This window comes from Equus przewalskii, chromosome 13 (genome assembly GCF_037783145.1).
Source record: "Equus przewalskii isolate Varuska chromosome 13, EquPr2, whole genome shotgun sequence".
In the NCBI taxonomy this organism is placed as follows: Eukaryota; Metazoa; Chordata; class Mammalia; order Perissodactyla; family Equidae; genus Equus; species Equus przewalskii.
In genome coordinates this window covers 35,480,225-35,494,372 of record NC_091843.1, presented here as the reverse complement: position 1 = coordinate 35,494,372, position 14,148 = coordinate 35,480,225, and the positions used below count along the sequence as shown (strand labels likewise).

Below are 14,148 nucleotides of genomic sequence, written 5' to 3'. Positions count from 1 at the left end.
TTGTTATAAGAAGGAAGGTAACTTTTCTAATCTTTGTATGTTGCTTTTGGGATATGTTCACTTTGTATGACACTCCCTTTATTTACTTATCAAATAGAAATATTGGGGCGCAGTGGTTAAGTTCGCATGGTCCACTTTGGCGGCCTGGGGTTTGCTGGTTCGGATCCTGGGTGCGGACATGGCACCGCTTAACCAGCCGTGCTGTGGTAGGCATCCTACATATAAAGTAGAGGAAGATGGGCACGGATGTTAGCTCAGGACCAGTCTTCCTCAGCAAAAAGAGGAGAATTGGCATGAGTTAGCTCAGGGCTAATCTTCCTTAAAAATAAATAAATAAATAAATAAATAAATAAATAAATAAATAAATATATGTGCAAGTTATACACACACAAGAATTTAATCTAGAAGAATTTATTGCTTACTTTTAAAAACAGTGCCTATAAATTTGTTAGAGTAACATATATACCTTATGGCGTGTTAAAGCTATTAAAATGCAGAAAATTCAAAATCAAAGTTTAAAAAAGTATAGAAAATTTTATTCAGTCTCTGAGTACTTTAATGAGCGTAATATTAAAGATGGGTATTCAGAAAAATCACAGCAGCGTTTTAGCACATTTCGTATTGAAGGAAGTAAAACAGTATTATATTTGACAAAATAATTGACTAGGGGAAAAGTAAGAGCTAAAATAAATTGAATATTTTTATATTATTCTTGGAAAGACATAGATATTATGTCAGGAATGTGTTTACTTGATATCATCTTCTTATTCCTTTAACTTTGTACTGTTTTGGAAAAGCATAGGTATAATTTGTAGCAAATTAATTTTTAGTCCATCTGACGTATGTTTTTGGAACTGATAGAAACGTAAAGTTAGATTGCACAAAATAAGTATCCAGCAGAAGATTGTTTAATTTAGGGCAAGACTAGTAATTAAAAACAAAAAAAGGAATAAAGATGACATTAGTAATTGCATTGGGTGTTCCTCCCTTAGAGCCTAATTTCTTGTGAGTCTCCTAGTTGTGATTTAGGGATATACTGTATAACATTCCTGAAATGGGAGTGCCTTGGCCAGCTCTAATTTTTTTTCTGTGCTTTGGAACCTTACATTTGTTTTGCTTCGAGCAGAGAGAAATGTGGAGAATAGGTGTTTCTACTCTCCAACTCTTCTCTGGACTAATTTCCTTTCCTTCCCAGACCAAGCTTTTTTACTGGTGGTGCTACATCTTTACTCTCTGGTTTATGTGATTCCCCCAATTAAGAGTTTTAAACTCATCTGTCTTTTTTCTGGCCACCTCATGATTCTTGCTCAGGGCTGGCTCTTTTCTGGTGCATTAAACACTTTTCTTTTCCCCTTTTCTCTTGGTTCATAGTAAGTCTGGGATAAGCTGCAAGATAGCTTAGAATTCCTTGTTTTTCACACCCGTATTAGAGAGAGAATAAACCTTGAAAATGATGACTTCCTGTCTTCCAGGAGGTCTCAGAAACTATTGAATTTTAAAACTTTGTGTTTTTTGACAATTTAAACATTGGGTATTGTTGGATATGATATTTTGTCTGAAGAAATTGTCAGATGTATTTCAAATGATGTGCTCCTTTCTAAGTCCTGTGCAAGCTGATTGTTTAATGAAATACTTTCTTTTTGTGTTTTAGTATTTTCATTTGCTTTTTGGACATTGTGTTGAGCCTATAACATTTAAGAGGAATTTTTTGTCTTATAGTTGTGTTTTCAGTTATGAGAATGTGTTAGACATTACTAGACTTCTTAAGGATGATAGAATTCTTGACACTATTTTAACTGAAAAGATGAAGTTGAAAATATTTTTTTCCTTTAAGATTCTTTGAGATTCTTAGACAAAATTAAGATCATTTTAAGAATTAAAAAAATTATTTTCTAAATTATAAATGTAATACATATTATGCAATAGCTAAAGCTACATAAGATGTATTAAGTAGATTATAAAGCCTTCCCATTGTCAAGGTTTACATCTACTTCCAGACTTTTTCCCTTGTGGTTATATAAATAAATGTATATTTTTAAATATGCATAGTTTTTTAAGAAGTGAAGTAGGGTCATATTATACAAAATATAGTTTTCTTTTTTTCATTTAATGTATTGTGAACATCTTTCCATAACATGATATATTGATCTTTCTTCTTCTTTTGTAGGGTAAGATAATATTCTCTTGCTTCGATGTGCCATAATTTATTTTACCAGTTCCTTAGTGAGAGATATTTAGCTTATTTCCAATTTTTCAAAATCACAAATAATGTTATAGTTTACATCCATATATATCTATAACTTTTCTTTCTTGTGCAAGTATCTTTATAAGACAAATTCCGAGAAAGTGGTATCACTGGGTCAGAGGATATTTGCATTTAAAATTTTATAACTGTTGTCAAATTGGTTCCTCAAATTTATACTAGTATACAATCCTATTAGCAGTTTCTAAGAGGGCCTCACACCTCAGTCAGTTTTTTGTCAATTTCATAGTTTGCATTCATTTAATATTATCAGTAAGTTGTGAGGTAGCTCTTTATAAATGATAATATAAATTCATTAGGTGTTGATTTTTCCAGTTTTTATTGTGCCTTAACTTTATTTATGGTGTCTTTAAGCATATAGAAATTTTTACTGAAATTAAAAATGTTTAATATCACATTTACTAATCTTTTACTTCATGGCTTTTGGGATTTGGTCTCATGCTTAGAAAAGCCTCTCCTACATCAGCATTAGAAAAATACTACACAGTATAATAGTATTTCCGGCCCAGGATCGAACCAACGAAACACTGGGCCGCCTGCAGCGGAGCGCACGAACTTAACCACTCGGCCACGGGGCCAGCCCCAGGTTTTATTTTTTACATTTAGATCTTAAGTCTACCTGGTATTTATTTTTGTGAATGATGTGAATTAGAAATCTTGCTTAGTTTTCAAATGGTAGCCAATTTCTGAAGAGTGTTTATGAAATAAGCCCTTCTGTCGCCACTGATTTGAAATGTCACCTTTATCATATATTGAATTCACAAATGATCTAAGGTCTTTTTTTGGCTTCTACTATATATCCTTGATATAATAATCTTTTTTCTGTTCAAGTGTCATACTGTTGTAATTTGCATAACATCATAATACATTTTATATCTCATTGGGCAAGTTTTCCTTTCCTTTTTCTTTTTCTTTGTTCTCCAAGATTTTATTGACTATTTTTATCTCATTTTAAACAGTAACAGGCAGTGATATTGATATTATCAAAGAAAGTTTCTCTTACAGTAGTGACTGATTCCTCACTGAATCTAGAGAAAAAGATTTATTGGCACCTTAGACGTCTGATAGTCCTACCAGACTGTGAGCTCTGTAAGGACAGAAACTATACCTTATTTCTTTTTGTCTCCCTCATGTCTGGCACATCATAAGGACATAGTAAATGTTAAATATAAGAATGAATTTATTTGAATTTATAATGTTGTCCTGGAAGATGGTTGTAGGTGGCTATTTGGCCAAAGGAAGAAACTATTGGATTGTTTGTTATAATATTACAGAATATTCTGTAATATTACTTCGTTACTACTGAAAATAGTATAGACAACTGTGATCCTGTACTGGAGATCTTATGCTATGACTACATGGATATACTTTGAAAGGAATCTCATTCATTTGCTACAGTAAGCATCATATTAAGTTAGATTTGGAGTTAGGTAGAGGACGTTAATGTTATGTGCATTGTAAAGATGGAAAAACTAAAACATAGGTGGTTATGTGATGGCTTTTCGACATTAGTGGTGAAATTAAAATTATCAGCCTATATTCTGACTGTCAGCCTCATCTATGGAGACTATGCCATTTTTGCCCTAGATAATAGTTTAGAAATATAATTACAATTTGCACTTCTATGCTTTTTCTTCCCCTGCCCTACCTGATTGAATGATGGACACCTAAGGAATTGGCAAATTGTCAACTGCTGATGGTAAAGCTTTTGCAGATCCTGAGGTACTCCGGAGACTGACATCCTCAGTAAGTTGTGCACTGGATGAAGCCGCTGCTGCACTGACACGAATGAGAGCGGAAAACAGTCACAATGCAGGACAAGTAGACACGTACGTGTTTAACAACTTCTGCTGGGTATTAGGTATTTTCTTGAGTGGATTTTGGGGAAGTAGTAAATTTTGGTAAAATACATCTTTTGGAGGGGCTTTTAAACTTTAGCTGAATGGATACTTTAAGTGGATATATATATTTTACAGTATATGGATATAAAAATGGATATTATGTTTTTATTCTTGCATTCTTCTCATAATCATTGAGCATTCTTGTGGAATATACTATACTGGAGTCTGTGAGAAATCCAAACTGAATAAGACCTGCTTTCCATTTCTAAGGAAGTTACTTATTCTAAAGGTTATAAAGTAAACTTTAAACTGAATGCTTGAGTAATAATAAATGAAATAAGTTCCTAATGCAATATTAATCTGAGTTCTTGCTACTCAAATATGGCATGGACTAACAACATCAGCATCACCTCAGAGCTTATTAGAAATACAGAATTTCAGGGGCCTGCCCAGTCGAGCAGTGGTTAAGTGCGCACGTTCCGCTTCGGTGGCCTGGGGGGTTTGCTGGTTTGGATCCCGGGTGTGGACATGGCAGCGCTTGGCAAGCCATGCTGTGGTAGGCGTCCCACATATAAGAAAGGAGAGGAAGATGGGCACGGATGTTAGCTCAGGGCCAGCCTTCCTCAGCAAAAAGAGGAGGATTGGCAGCAGTTAGCTCAGGGCTAATCTTCCTCAAAAAAAAAAAAAAAGAAATACAGAATTTCAGATCCCACCTTGGATCTGCTGAATCAGAATCTGCATTTTAACAAGAAACATGGGTGATTTATATGCACATAAAAGTTTGGATTCACTGATTTTGTTAATCATTCTGCAGTAAAACTTTTCCTTAGCTTTTCACCTTCTACTGTTACCAAATAAAATTTTAAACCATAGGATTATATCCCAAATGTCTTTGGGAATTGTTACATTAGTAGAGTTTAAAAACTTGTGCATCTAGTGCTTTAAAAAACTTTATTTAAAATTTACTATAACAATATGTTAGGACATTTTGAAAGAGAAAAATGTCAGCTATTTTTATATTCATTTTCTGGCTTGGTTGACATACATGAATAATTAGTATTGCAAACAAGATGCTCAGCAAATGATGTTCATACAGTTTTTTTTCTTACTATATCAACAGTTTTATAGGTGTGACTTTATTTTTAATGTAATTTATTATTATAGGACCCTGAGTCTTTCTGTGTTGATTAATTGTTGATGGTTTTGTTTTCAGTCGCAGTCTGGCAGAAGCTTGTTCAGATGGGGATGTGAATGCTGTTCGTAAATTGCTAGATGAAGGCAGAAGTGTAAATGAACATACAGAAGAAGGAGAAAGCCTGCTGTGTTTGGCTTGTTCAGCAGGGTATTATGAATTAGCACAAGTAAGAAGGAATATGCTTCAGTGGTTAAAATTGTGGAACGATTTTGATGTTTTATTTTTATCATTAATAAAAGAAATTATAATTAGAGGCCAAGGTCTTTTGCTTTTGTCAGTAAGTAAAATAGAAACTGATACATAATTACTTTCGTTTCCTGTACGTGCAACTGGCATGGTCCATTTTTCTGCCTCTTACTTAAAACTAGTCCTAATGAATAAGGAACACATAGAAATAATAATAATATTTTAAACTTGTCTTTGGAAATAATATACAACTATAATGGAAAGTAGTGATATATTTTCATGTCATCCAAATTATCCCAATTCTTTCCTCCTGTTAGAACAATATTGGGAAATAGCCATGTGTTTACCATTTAGTTTTTATCTGGTGAGTATAGTTTTGCTGTTCTCTTGCTAGATAATCCCAAGCATAACACAAATTTTTTGACAAGAGCAGTTACATTTTATAATAGGAAGGCTAATGTGGTTACATACTTAAAGATTAATATGTAATGATGTTCTAACCTGGTGTTTTGAACTGGCATGTTTTCCCAAAAGGTGATTATTTTTTATTTCTCCTCAGCCCGCCCCCCCCAACACAGTATCTTCCCAGATTCAGTATATGCTCTAGAAATGCTGTTATTAGTAAGAATTGACTATTTCTCTCTGTGTATATATGTGTTTTAAAGGTATTGCTTGCTATGCATGCTAATGTTGAAGATCGAGGGAATAAGGGAGACATAACTCCCCTAATGGCAGCATCCAGTGGAGGTTATTTAGATATTGTGAAATTATTACTTCTTCATGATGCAGATGTCAACTCCCAGTCTGCAACAGGTATGTAGAAAATGTGTTAATTTGAGGAAAGTAAATTGATATAATTAATTATAACTGTAGAGATAAAAATTTGATTCCTAGGGAAAACCAATTTAAACCTACAGAAAAATCTTAGCCTTTGTTTAGAATCTCTCAGTAAAACACAGGTTAATTTGATATCGTCAGAAGTCTTTAAAACACACTTAGATTCTCTTTGGTCAAGATTGACAGTTTTTCTGCTGGGGACAATCTCTTTTTTGCCACAATGATATGTAATGTATAAAGAAGCAAAATTATGAATTCTTTCTTTTTAAATTCTTTATCTCATTTAAATATAACTCCCTTGACTTTAGATTATAGATTAACCTGAGAGTATTTACCCTGTAATAGAGTTTTTCATGTCATGTGTACTGATTGCATTTACTAATAAGATATTCTTGTGGCAGCATGAAAGCTACTCTAGTAAGGACTACACTTTTAGTTGTTTATGCTTCCCAAACTCATAGACAGAAAGAGCCTTGGTCGTATGTCTTAAATTATACGTATAGTTTTAGTAGTGAGATTCCTTGGATTTAGTGAGGCAACCAAATGGTTTAAAAAAAATTTTAAAAATGAAAGCATATCAGTGTTCCATACTATCAAATAAATATTAAATGTAGCCTAATTTATTTTTAAAATGAGCAAGACTTCCTAGAAGGGAAGCTAAATGAAAGTAGGTCATTTTGCTGATCACATTGTCTTAGTTGTAGTAATATTAATATGCATAATGTCTGAGATGGTCAAACAGTTGAATTCTGAACAAATTGGGTTCTGAAATGATAGTTTCCTTGCTGAAACTTTAAAACAATCTTCTTCAGTCTCATACTATTGGATGGTTAAATCATCTTCCTACCACCTTTAATAAATATCCTTAAAGCAAAATCAGGAAAGAAATAAGTGTCAAACCAAGGGATAATGAGCTTTTAAAGAAATTTTTCTTTTGAAGGAGTTATTCTGAGGGGGATTTATATCTATCTCTCTGGGTCACATAAATGTAAATTAAAGGTATGTTTCGGTGGGCTGGCCCTGTGGCTGAGTGGTTAAGTTCATGTGTTCTGCTTCAGCAGCCCAGGGTCTTGCCAGTTCACATCCTGGGCACAGACATGGCACTGCTCATCAGGCCGTGCTGAGGTGGCGTCCCACATAGCACAACCAGTAGGACCTACAATTAGAATATACAACTATGTACTGGGGGGCTTTGGGGAAAAGAAGAAGAAGAAGGAAAAAAAAAAGAAGATTGGCAATAGATATTTCCTCAGGTGCCAATCTTTAAAAACAAAGAAAAGATGTTTCAGGAGGAAAATGTACCTAAAATAATTAATTGTCTTATGACTAAATCTGTAAAGACAAAGGAGAGGTGAGAGAATGTTAAGAAATCAATATACGTAAAAGAAAACGTTGTGTTTCTGTTGTACAGTGTTGAAAGAAAAAGGAAGAATTTTGAATGATACATTAGAATATTTTTGATAAAAATATGCCGAAAGTGATTTTTCAAGATGGCACTTAATCTTATTTGACAAGCTAAGGAAATATGAAGAGAGTAAATTGGCCTGTTTACAATAAACTTTTTAATTAGTAAGAAAATTAAGATGATGCTTCTAACCAATACATCAAAAAAACTTGAGATGATAGTTCTAGTGGTTTATATATGGGAATTAAAGAGGTAGACTAGAACAATCGTAGCATAATCATAATTGTCTTTGTTTTATCATAATTTTGTATTTCTTTTTGTTCTTTGTTAGGAAACACTGCACTGACTTATGCCTGTGCTGGAGGATTTGTTGACATTGTGAAAGTACTACTTAATGAAGGCGCAAATATAGAAGATCATAATGAAAATGGACATACCCCCTTAATGGAAGCTGCCAGTGCAGGTCATGTGGAAGTTGCAAGAGTTCTTCTAGATCATGGTGCAGGCATCAACACTCATTCCAATGAATTCAAAGAAAGTGCTCTTACGCTTGCATGCTACAAAGGTACTCTATATGTGTATAAATATTTATAGTTTTTTTTCATAACTGCTTTGAATATTTGAGTATTGAGTATTTGAGTTAATTTTATATTGCTTATGTTTTCCCTGTGCTTTAAAATTATCTAGTTTGTCAGAGATTATATAGGAAGTCCATTTTAGCCTGTATTTCCTGAAGTATAGTTTCACAGTGTATGTTTCTCTATTATTTTAATTTAAATTTATTCAATTAGCTACGAAGTCAACCAAAACTCTTAGCACAGATTTAGAGGGTTTCCATTCTTTAATAACTTTTGTTTTATATGATTTTTCCAACCTTTATTTAAAAAATAATACACACTCAAATAATAATAATAATCACACTTGATACTGAAAACCTGAAAAATACAGAATAGCTTAAAGAAATTTTAAAATGACATGTAATGCTACTGTCCAAAGATTTAAAAAGCCTATGAACAATATTTTAGTATATTTACTTCCAGTGTTTTTATTAAGTACTTTTACAAACAAATATATATATTTAAACTAAATAATCATACTCGAACACTGTTTTATAGTCTGCTTATTTTATTTAGCAGTACATCATGAACATTTTCCCATCTCAATAAATATTTTTGTAATACAACTTTTGATGGTCACATAGTATTTCACTATTTCAGTTAGTGAATTTGGCTGCTTATGTCATAAAACCTAAATGAATAATGATTTGAACAAAAGAGAAGCTTTTTCTCTTTTACATAAAACAAGTCCAAGGGTAGGCCATCTAGGGCTAGTATGGCAGTTCCATTGTTATCAAGATCTCAGCATTCTGTTTTTTTGCTCCACCATCCTAGTATGTGATTTCTATCCTCAAGGTTACCTATAATCCAAGATGGTAGCTAGAGCCCCAGCAATCTATATTCTGGGAAGGATGAACAGGGTAAGGGCAAAATGGGTAGTGCTTTCCAATTTAGTAAGCTACCTTTAAGGAGTCTTCCTAGAAGTTCTGCCTTATAGATCCCACTTACATCTCATTGGCTACACATAGCAGCAAAGGAAGGCTGGAAAATGTAGTCTGTTAGTCAGGGATGTTGCCACTCACATAAAATCAGAATTCTGTTATTAAGGAAGATTGAGAGAATGGATATTGAGTAAGGAACTAGCAGTCTCTGCCAAATACATCAAATGGATGCACCATAATTGCCTATTGTTGGACACTTGAATTGTTCCCAGTTTTTCACTATTATTAAAAACACTGTGATAACATCCTTGTGCAGACATCTTTGCCTAATCTCTGGTTATTTCCTTAGGATAAATTCCTGGAAGTGGAATTGCTGGGTCAAAGGGTATGGACATTTTTAAGGCTTTTGATACATATTGCCAAATTGCCTTCTAGAAAGGTTGAACCAATTTACACTCCCACCAGCAGTGTTTGAGAGTGCCCTTTACCCCACCCTACACCCTCACCAACACTGGGTATTATCATTCTTTTTAATATTTGCCATTTTGATAGTAAAAAATGGTGTCTCATTTTAATTTGTATTTGTTTAATAGGAAGGTTTAATATTTTTTTCATCAGTTTAATATTCATTTGCATTTCTTTTTTGAATTACCATTTCATGTCCTTCATCCATTTTTCTACTGGAGTGTTTGTCTTTTTCTTATTGACTATTAAGGCTTTTTATATATTAAATGTGTCAAGAGGGTTGAAATTATTTTGGAGTTTTCTGTGCCTATTCATTGCCGCAGTGAGTTTATGGTTATTATTTTAAAGTTGTTTTTCGGAAAAATATGATGCAAACATACTTTGCCTGGCATTCTGTTTGATTTCAGTGTTTTGATTTGATAGTTTAAATAGATTAAATCAAAGAATAAATATTATTGCTTTACTTAACTTGAATTATGTGCTTTGGACTAATTCAATCTTTAAAGCCTAGATACCTTGGTGTGAGCCTGGTTATTATTTTGGATTGGCTTTATAAAACTGTCATTGATTTATTTATTGAAAGCAAAATAAGTTCTCTTATAAATTTTTATATAGACATCTGAAAGAAAAAGTTTCCCCATTTTAATACTTATGTATTAAATTGATACTCAGTTGTTTAGAAATATATTTTTAAAATTTGCGTTCTTTTTTTTTAAAGGCCATTTGGATATGGTTCGCTTTCTGCTTGATGCTGGTGCAGATCAAGAGCACAAAACAGATGAGATGCACACTGCCTTAATGGAGGCTTGCATGGTAATTTAATGTTTTGTCTTGTTTTGTTTTTTCTTTATTTCTTTATTGCATGGTAATTTTAAATTGTACTCACTTGAGATTTTATGGGAAGAAAAGGTCGTGTGTTTAAGACTTTGAGAATTATTATTTTTTTCTTTTTGGAAAACTAATATGAGATCAGTAAAGATTTGAAAATTTTGTACATTATTATAGAGGGAAGGGGAAGTATTCAGTGTTTTGTTGAACTTTTGATAGTAAATCTGTCAATGTAGGAAAGAGTACAGAAGGCAGTCTTGGCTAAGTCATGTCTAATACACTGATAGACTTTTAGTTTCTTCTCAATTTTTTTGTTGGGTAAAATACATGTAACATAAAATTTGCTATCTTAACTATTTTCAAGTGTACAGTTCAGTGGTATTAAGTACATTCATAATGTTGTATGACCGTCGCCCCCAACCATCTCTATAACTCTTCTCATCTTTTAAAATTGAAACTCTATACCTGTTAAATAACTTTTCATTCCCCACTCCCCCCAGCCCCTAGCAATCACCATTCTACTTTCTATGATTTTGACTACTCTTAACTACCTCATATAAGTGGAATCATACAGTATTTGTCTTTTTGTGACTGGCTTATTTCACTTTGCTTAGTGTCCTCAAGGTTCATCCATGTTGTAGCATTTGTCAGAATTTCTGTCCTTTTTTAAGACTGTGTAATATTTCATTGTATGGATATACCACATTTTACTTATCCATTGATACTTGGGTTCCTTCCACACTTTATCTATTGTGAATAATGTTGCTGTGAACATGAGTGTACAAGTACCTGTTCAGATCTCTGCTTTTAGTTCTCTTGGATGTATACTGAGAATCGGGATCGCTTGATCATATGGTAATTCTATTTTTAATTTTTTGAAGAAGTACCACCATCCTGTTTTCCATAGTAGTTGAACTAGTTTACATTCCCACCAATAGTGCATGAGGGCTTCAATTTCTCCACATCCTTACCAACACTTATTTTTTGTTTTTTTGATAGTAGCCATCCTAATAGTTGTAAGGTGGGATCTCATTGTAGTTTTGATTTGCTTTTCCCTAATGATTAATGATATTGAGCATCTTTTCATCTGCTGATTGGCCCTTGTATATCTTCTTTGGAGAAATATCCAAATCCTTTACTCATTCTTGAATCAGGTTGTTTGTTTTTTTGTTGTTGAGTTTTAGGAGTTCTTTAATATATTTTGGGTATTAACCCCTTATCAAATGTATGATGTGCAAATATTTTCTCCCATTCTGTGGGTTGCCTTTTTATTCTGTTGTTAGTGTCCTTTCATGCATAAGAGTTTTTAATTTAATTCCAATTGATCTGTTTTTTCTTGTGTTGCCTGTGCCTTTGGTATCATGTCTAAGAAATCATTGCCAAATCCAATGTTGAAGAAGTACCACCATCCTGTTTTCCATAGTAGTTGAACTAGTTTACATTCCCACCAATAGTGCTTTTGTTCTGTTTTCTTCTATGAGTTTTATGGTTTTAGGTCTTTGATCCATTTTGAGTTAATTTTTATATATTGTGTTAGTAAGAGTTCAGCTTCATCCTTTTGCATGTGGATATCCAGTTTCCCCAGCATCATTTGTTAAAAAGACTATCCTTTCCCAATTGAATGGTCTTGACACCCTTGTCAAAAATCATTTGACCATATATGCAAGGGTTTATTTCTGGGCTCTTTATTCTATTCCATTTGTTTATAGTCTGTCTTTATGCCAGTACCCCTATGTTGTGATTACTATAGCTTTGTTTAAGTTTTGAAATCAGGAATTGTGAGTACTCCAGCCTTATTCTTCTTTTTCAAGATTGTTTTGGCTATTCAGGATCCCTTGAGATTCTATATGAATTTTTTTTAAAAGATGGCACCTGAGCTAACAACTGTTGCCAATCTTTTTTTTTTTTTCCTGCTTTTTCCTCCCCAAAATCCCCCCAGTACATAGTTGTATATTTTAGTTGTGGGTCCTTCTAGTTGTGGCATATGGGATGTTGCCTCAGCATGGCCTGACGAGTGATGCCATGTCCACGCCCAGGATCCAAACCGGTGAAACCTTGGGCTGCCGAAGCGGAGCATGCAAACTTAACCACTCAGCCATGGGGCCAGCCCCCTCTATATGAATTTCAGAATGGGCCTTTCTGTTTCTGCAAAAAACACCATTGGGCTTTTGATAGGGATTGCATTGAATCTGTAGACCACTTTGAGTAATATTGACATTTTGACAATATTGAATCTTCCAATCTGTGAGTATGGAATACGTTTCTGTTTATTTATGTCTTAATTTCTTTCAGCAATGTTTCGTAGTTTCCATTGTACAAATATTTTACTTCCTTGGTTAAGTTAATTCCTAAGTATTTAATTCTTTTTGATGCTATCGTAAATGGAACTGTTTCTGTAAAATCCTTTTCAGATCGTTCATTGTAACGGTATTGAAATGCAACTAATTTTTGTGTATTGACTTTGTATCCTGGTACTTTGCTGAATTCGTTTATTAGTTCTAACAATTTTTTTGTGTGTAGTCTTTAGGGTTTTCTACATATAAGAGTATATCATCTGTGAAAGAGATAATTTTACTTTTTCTTTTCCAATTTGGATGCCTTTTCTTTTTCTTTTTCTCGCCTAGTTGCTCTGGCTAGAACTTCCAATACTATGTTGAATAGAAGTGGTGAAAGTGGGAATCTTTGCCTTGTTCCTGAATTAGAGAAAAAGCTTTCAGTCTTTCACCATTGAGTAGATGTTGGTGGGTTTTTCAAATATGGCTTTTATTATGTTGAGGTAGTTTCCTTCTAGTACTAATTTGTTTAGTATTTTTATCATGAAAGAGTTTTGACTTTTGTCAAATGCTTTTTCTGTGTCAATGGGGATGGGATGATCATGTGGTTTTTCCCTTATTTTGTTAATGTGGTATATTACATTGATCACTTTTTATATGTTGACCACCTTGAGTTCCAGGAAAAAATCCCACTTGGTCATGGTGCATAATCTTTTTAATAAGCTGCTAAATTCGGTTTGCTAGTATTTTGTTGAGAATTTTTGCATCAATGTTCATAAAGGATTTTGGTCTGTAGTTTTCTTGTAGTATTTTTGTCTGGCTTTGGTATCAGGGTAATGCTGGCCTCAGAGAATGAGTTAAGAAGTATTCCGTCCTCTTTAGGTTTTTGGAAAAGTTTGAGAAGGATTGGTGTTAATTCTTCTTGAAATGTTTGGTAGAATTTACTGGAACCATCAAGTCCAGGAGTTTCCCTTGTTGGGGGATTTTTTTAGTTAGTGATTCAGTCTCCTCACTAATTATAGGTCTATTCAGATTTTCTGGTTTTTGTGATTTAACCTTAGTAGGTTTTTTGTTTCTAGGAATTTGTCCAGGTCAGCCATGTTATCCAGTTTGTTGGTGTACAATTGTTTATAGTACTCTCTTATAATCCTTTTTATTTCTGTAGAATCAGTAGTAATATCCCCACTTTGATTTCTGATTTTAGTAATTTCAGTCTTCTCTCTGTTTTTCTTAGTCCTTCTAGCTAAGGGTTTGTCCATTTTATTGATCTTTTCAAAGAACTAACTTTTGTTTCCGTTGATTTTCTGTATTGTTTTTCTATTCTCTATTTCATTTATCTCTGCTCTAATCTTTATTA

At 33.3% G+C, this 14,148-nt stretch overlaps 1 protein-coding gene across 19 annotated transcripts in view; it reads left to right on the top strand.

Annotated features, from left to right (window-relative positions):
• The window catches only part of ANKHD1 (ankyrin repeat and KH domain containing 1), a 127,883-nt gene that overhangs the window by 27,564 nt on the left and 86,171 nt on the right, over positions 1–14,148 (top strand). For all 19 annotated transcript variants that reach the window (XM_070570644.1, XM_070570643.1, XM_070570637.1 and 16 more), the window contains exons 3-7: positions 3,936–4,092; positions 5,318–5,465; positions 6,151–6,298; positions 8,059–8,292; positions 10,409–10,503. In XM_070570644.1, the coding sequence (XP_070426745.1) occupies positions 3,936–4,092; positions 5,318–5,465; positions 6,151–6,298; positions 8,059–8,292; positions 10,409–10,503 (782 nt within the window). The remainder of the gene's footprint in view (positions 1–3,935; positions 4,093–5,317; positions 5,466–6,150; positions 6,299–8,058; positions 8,293–10,408; positions 10,504–14,148) is intronic.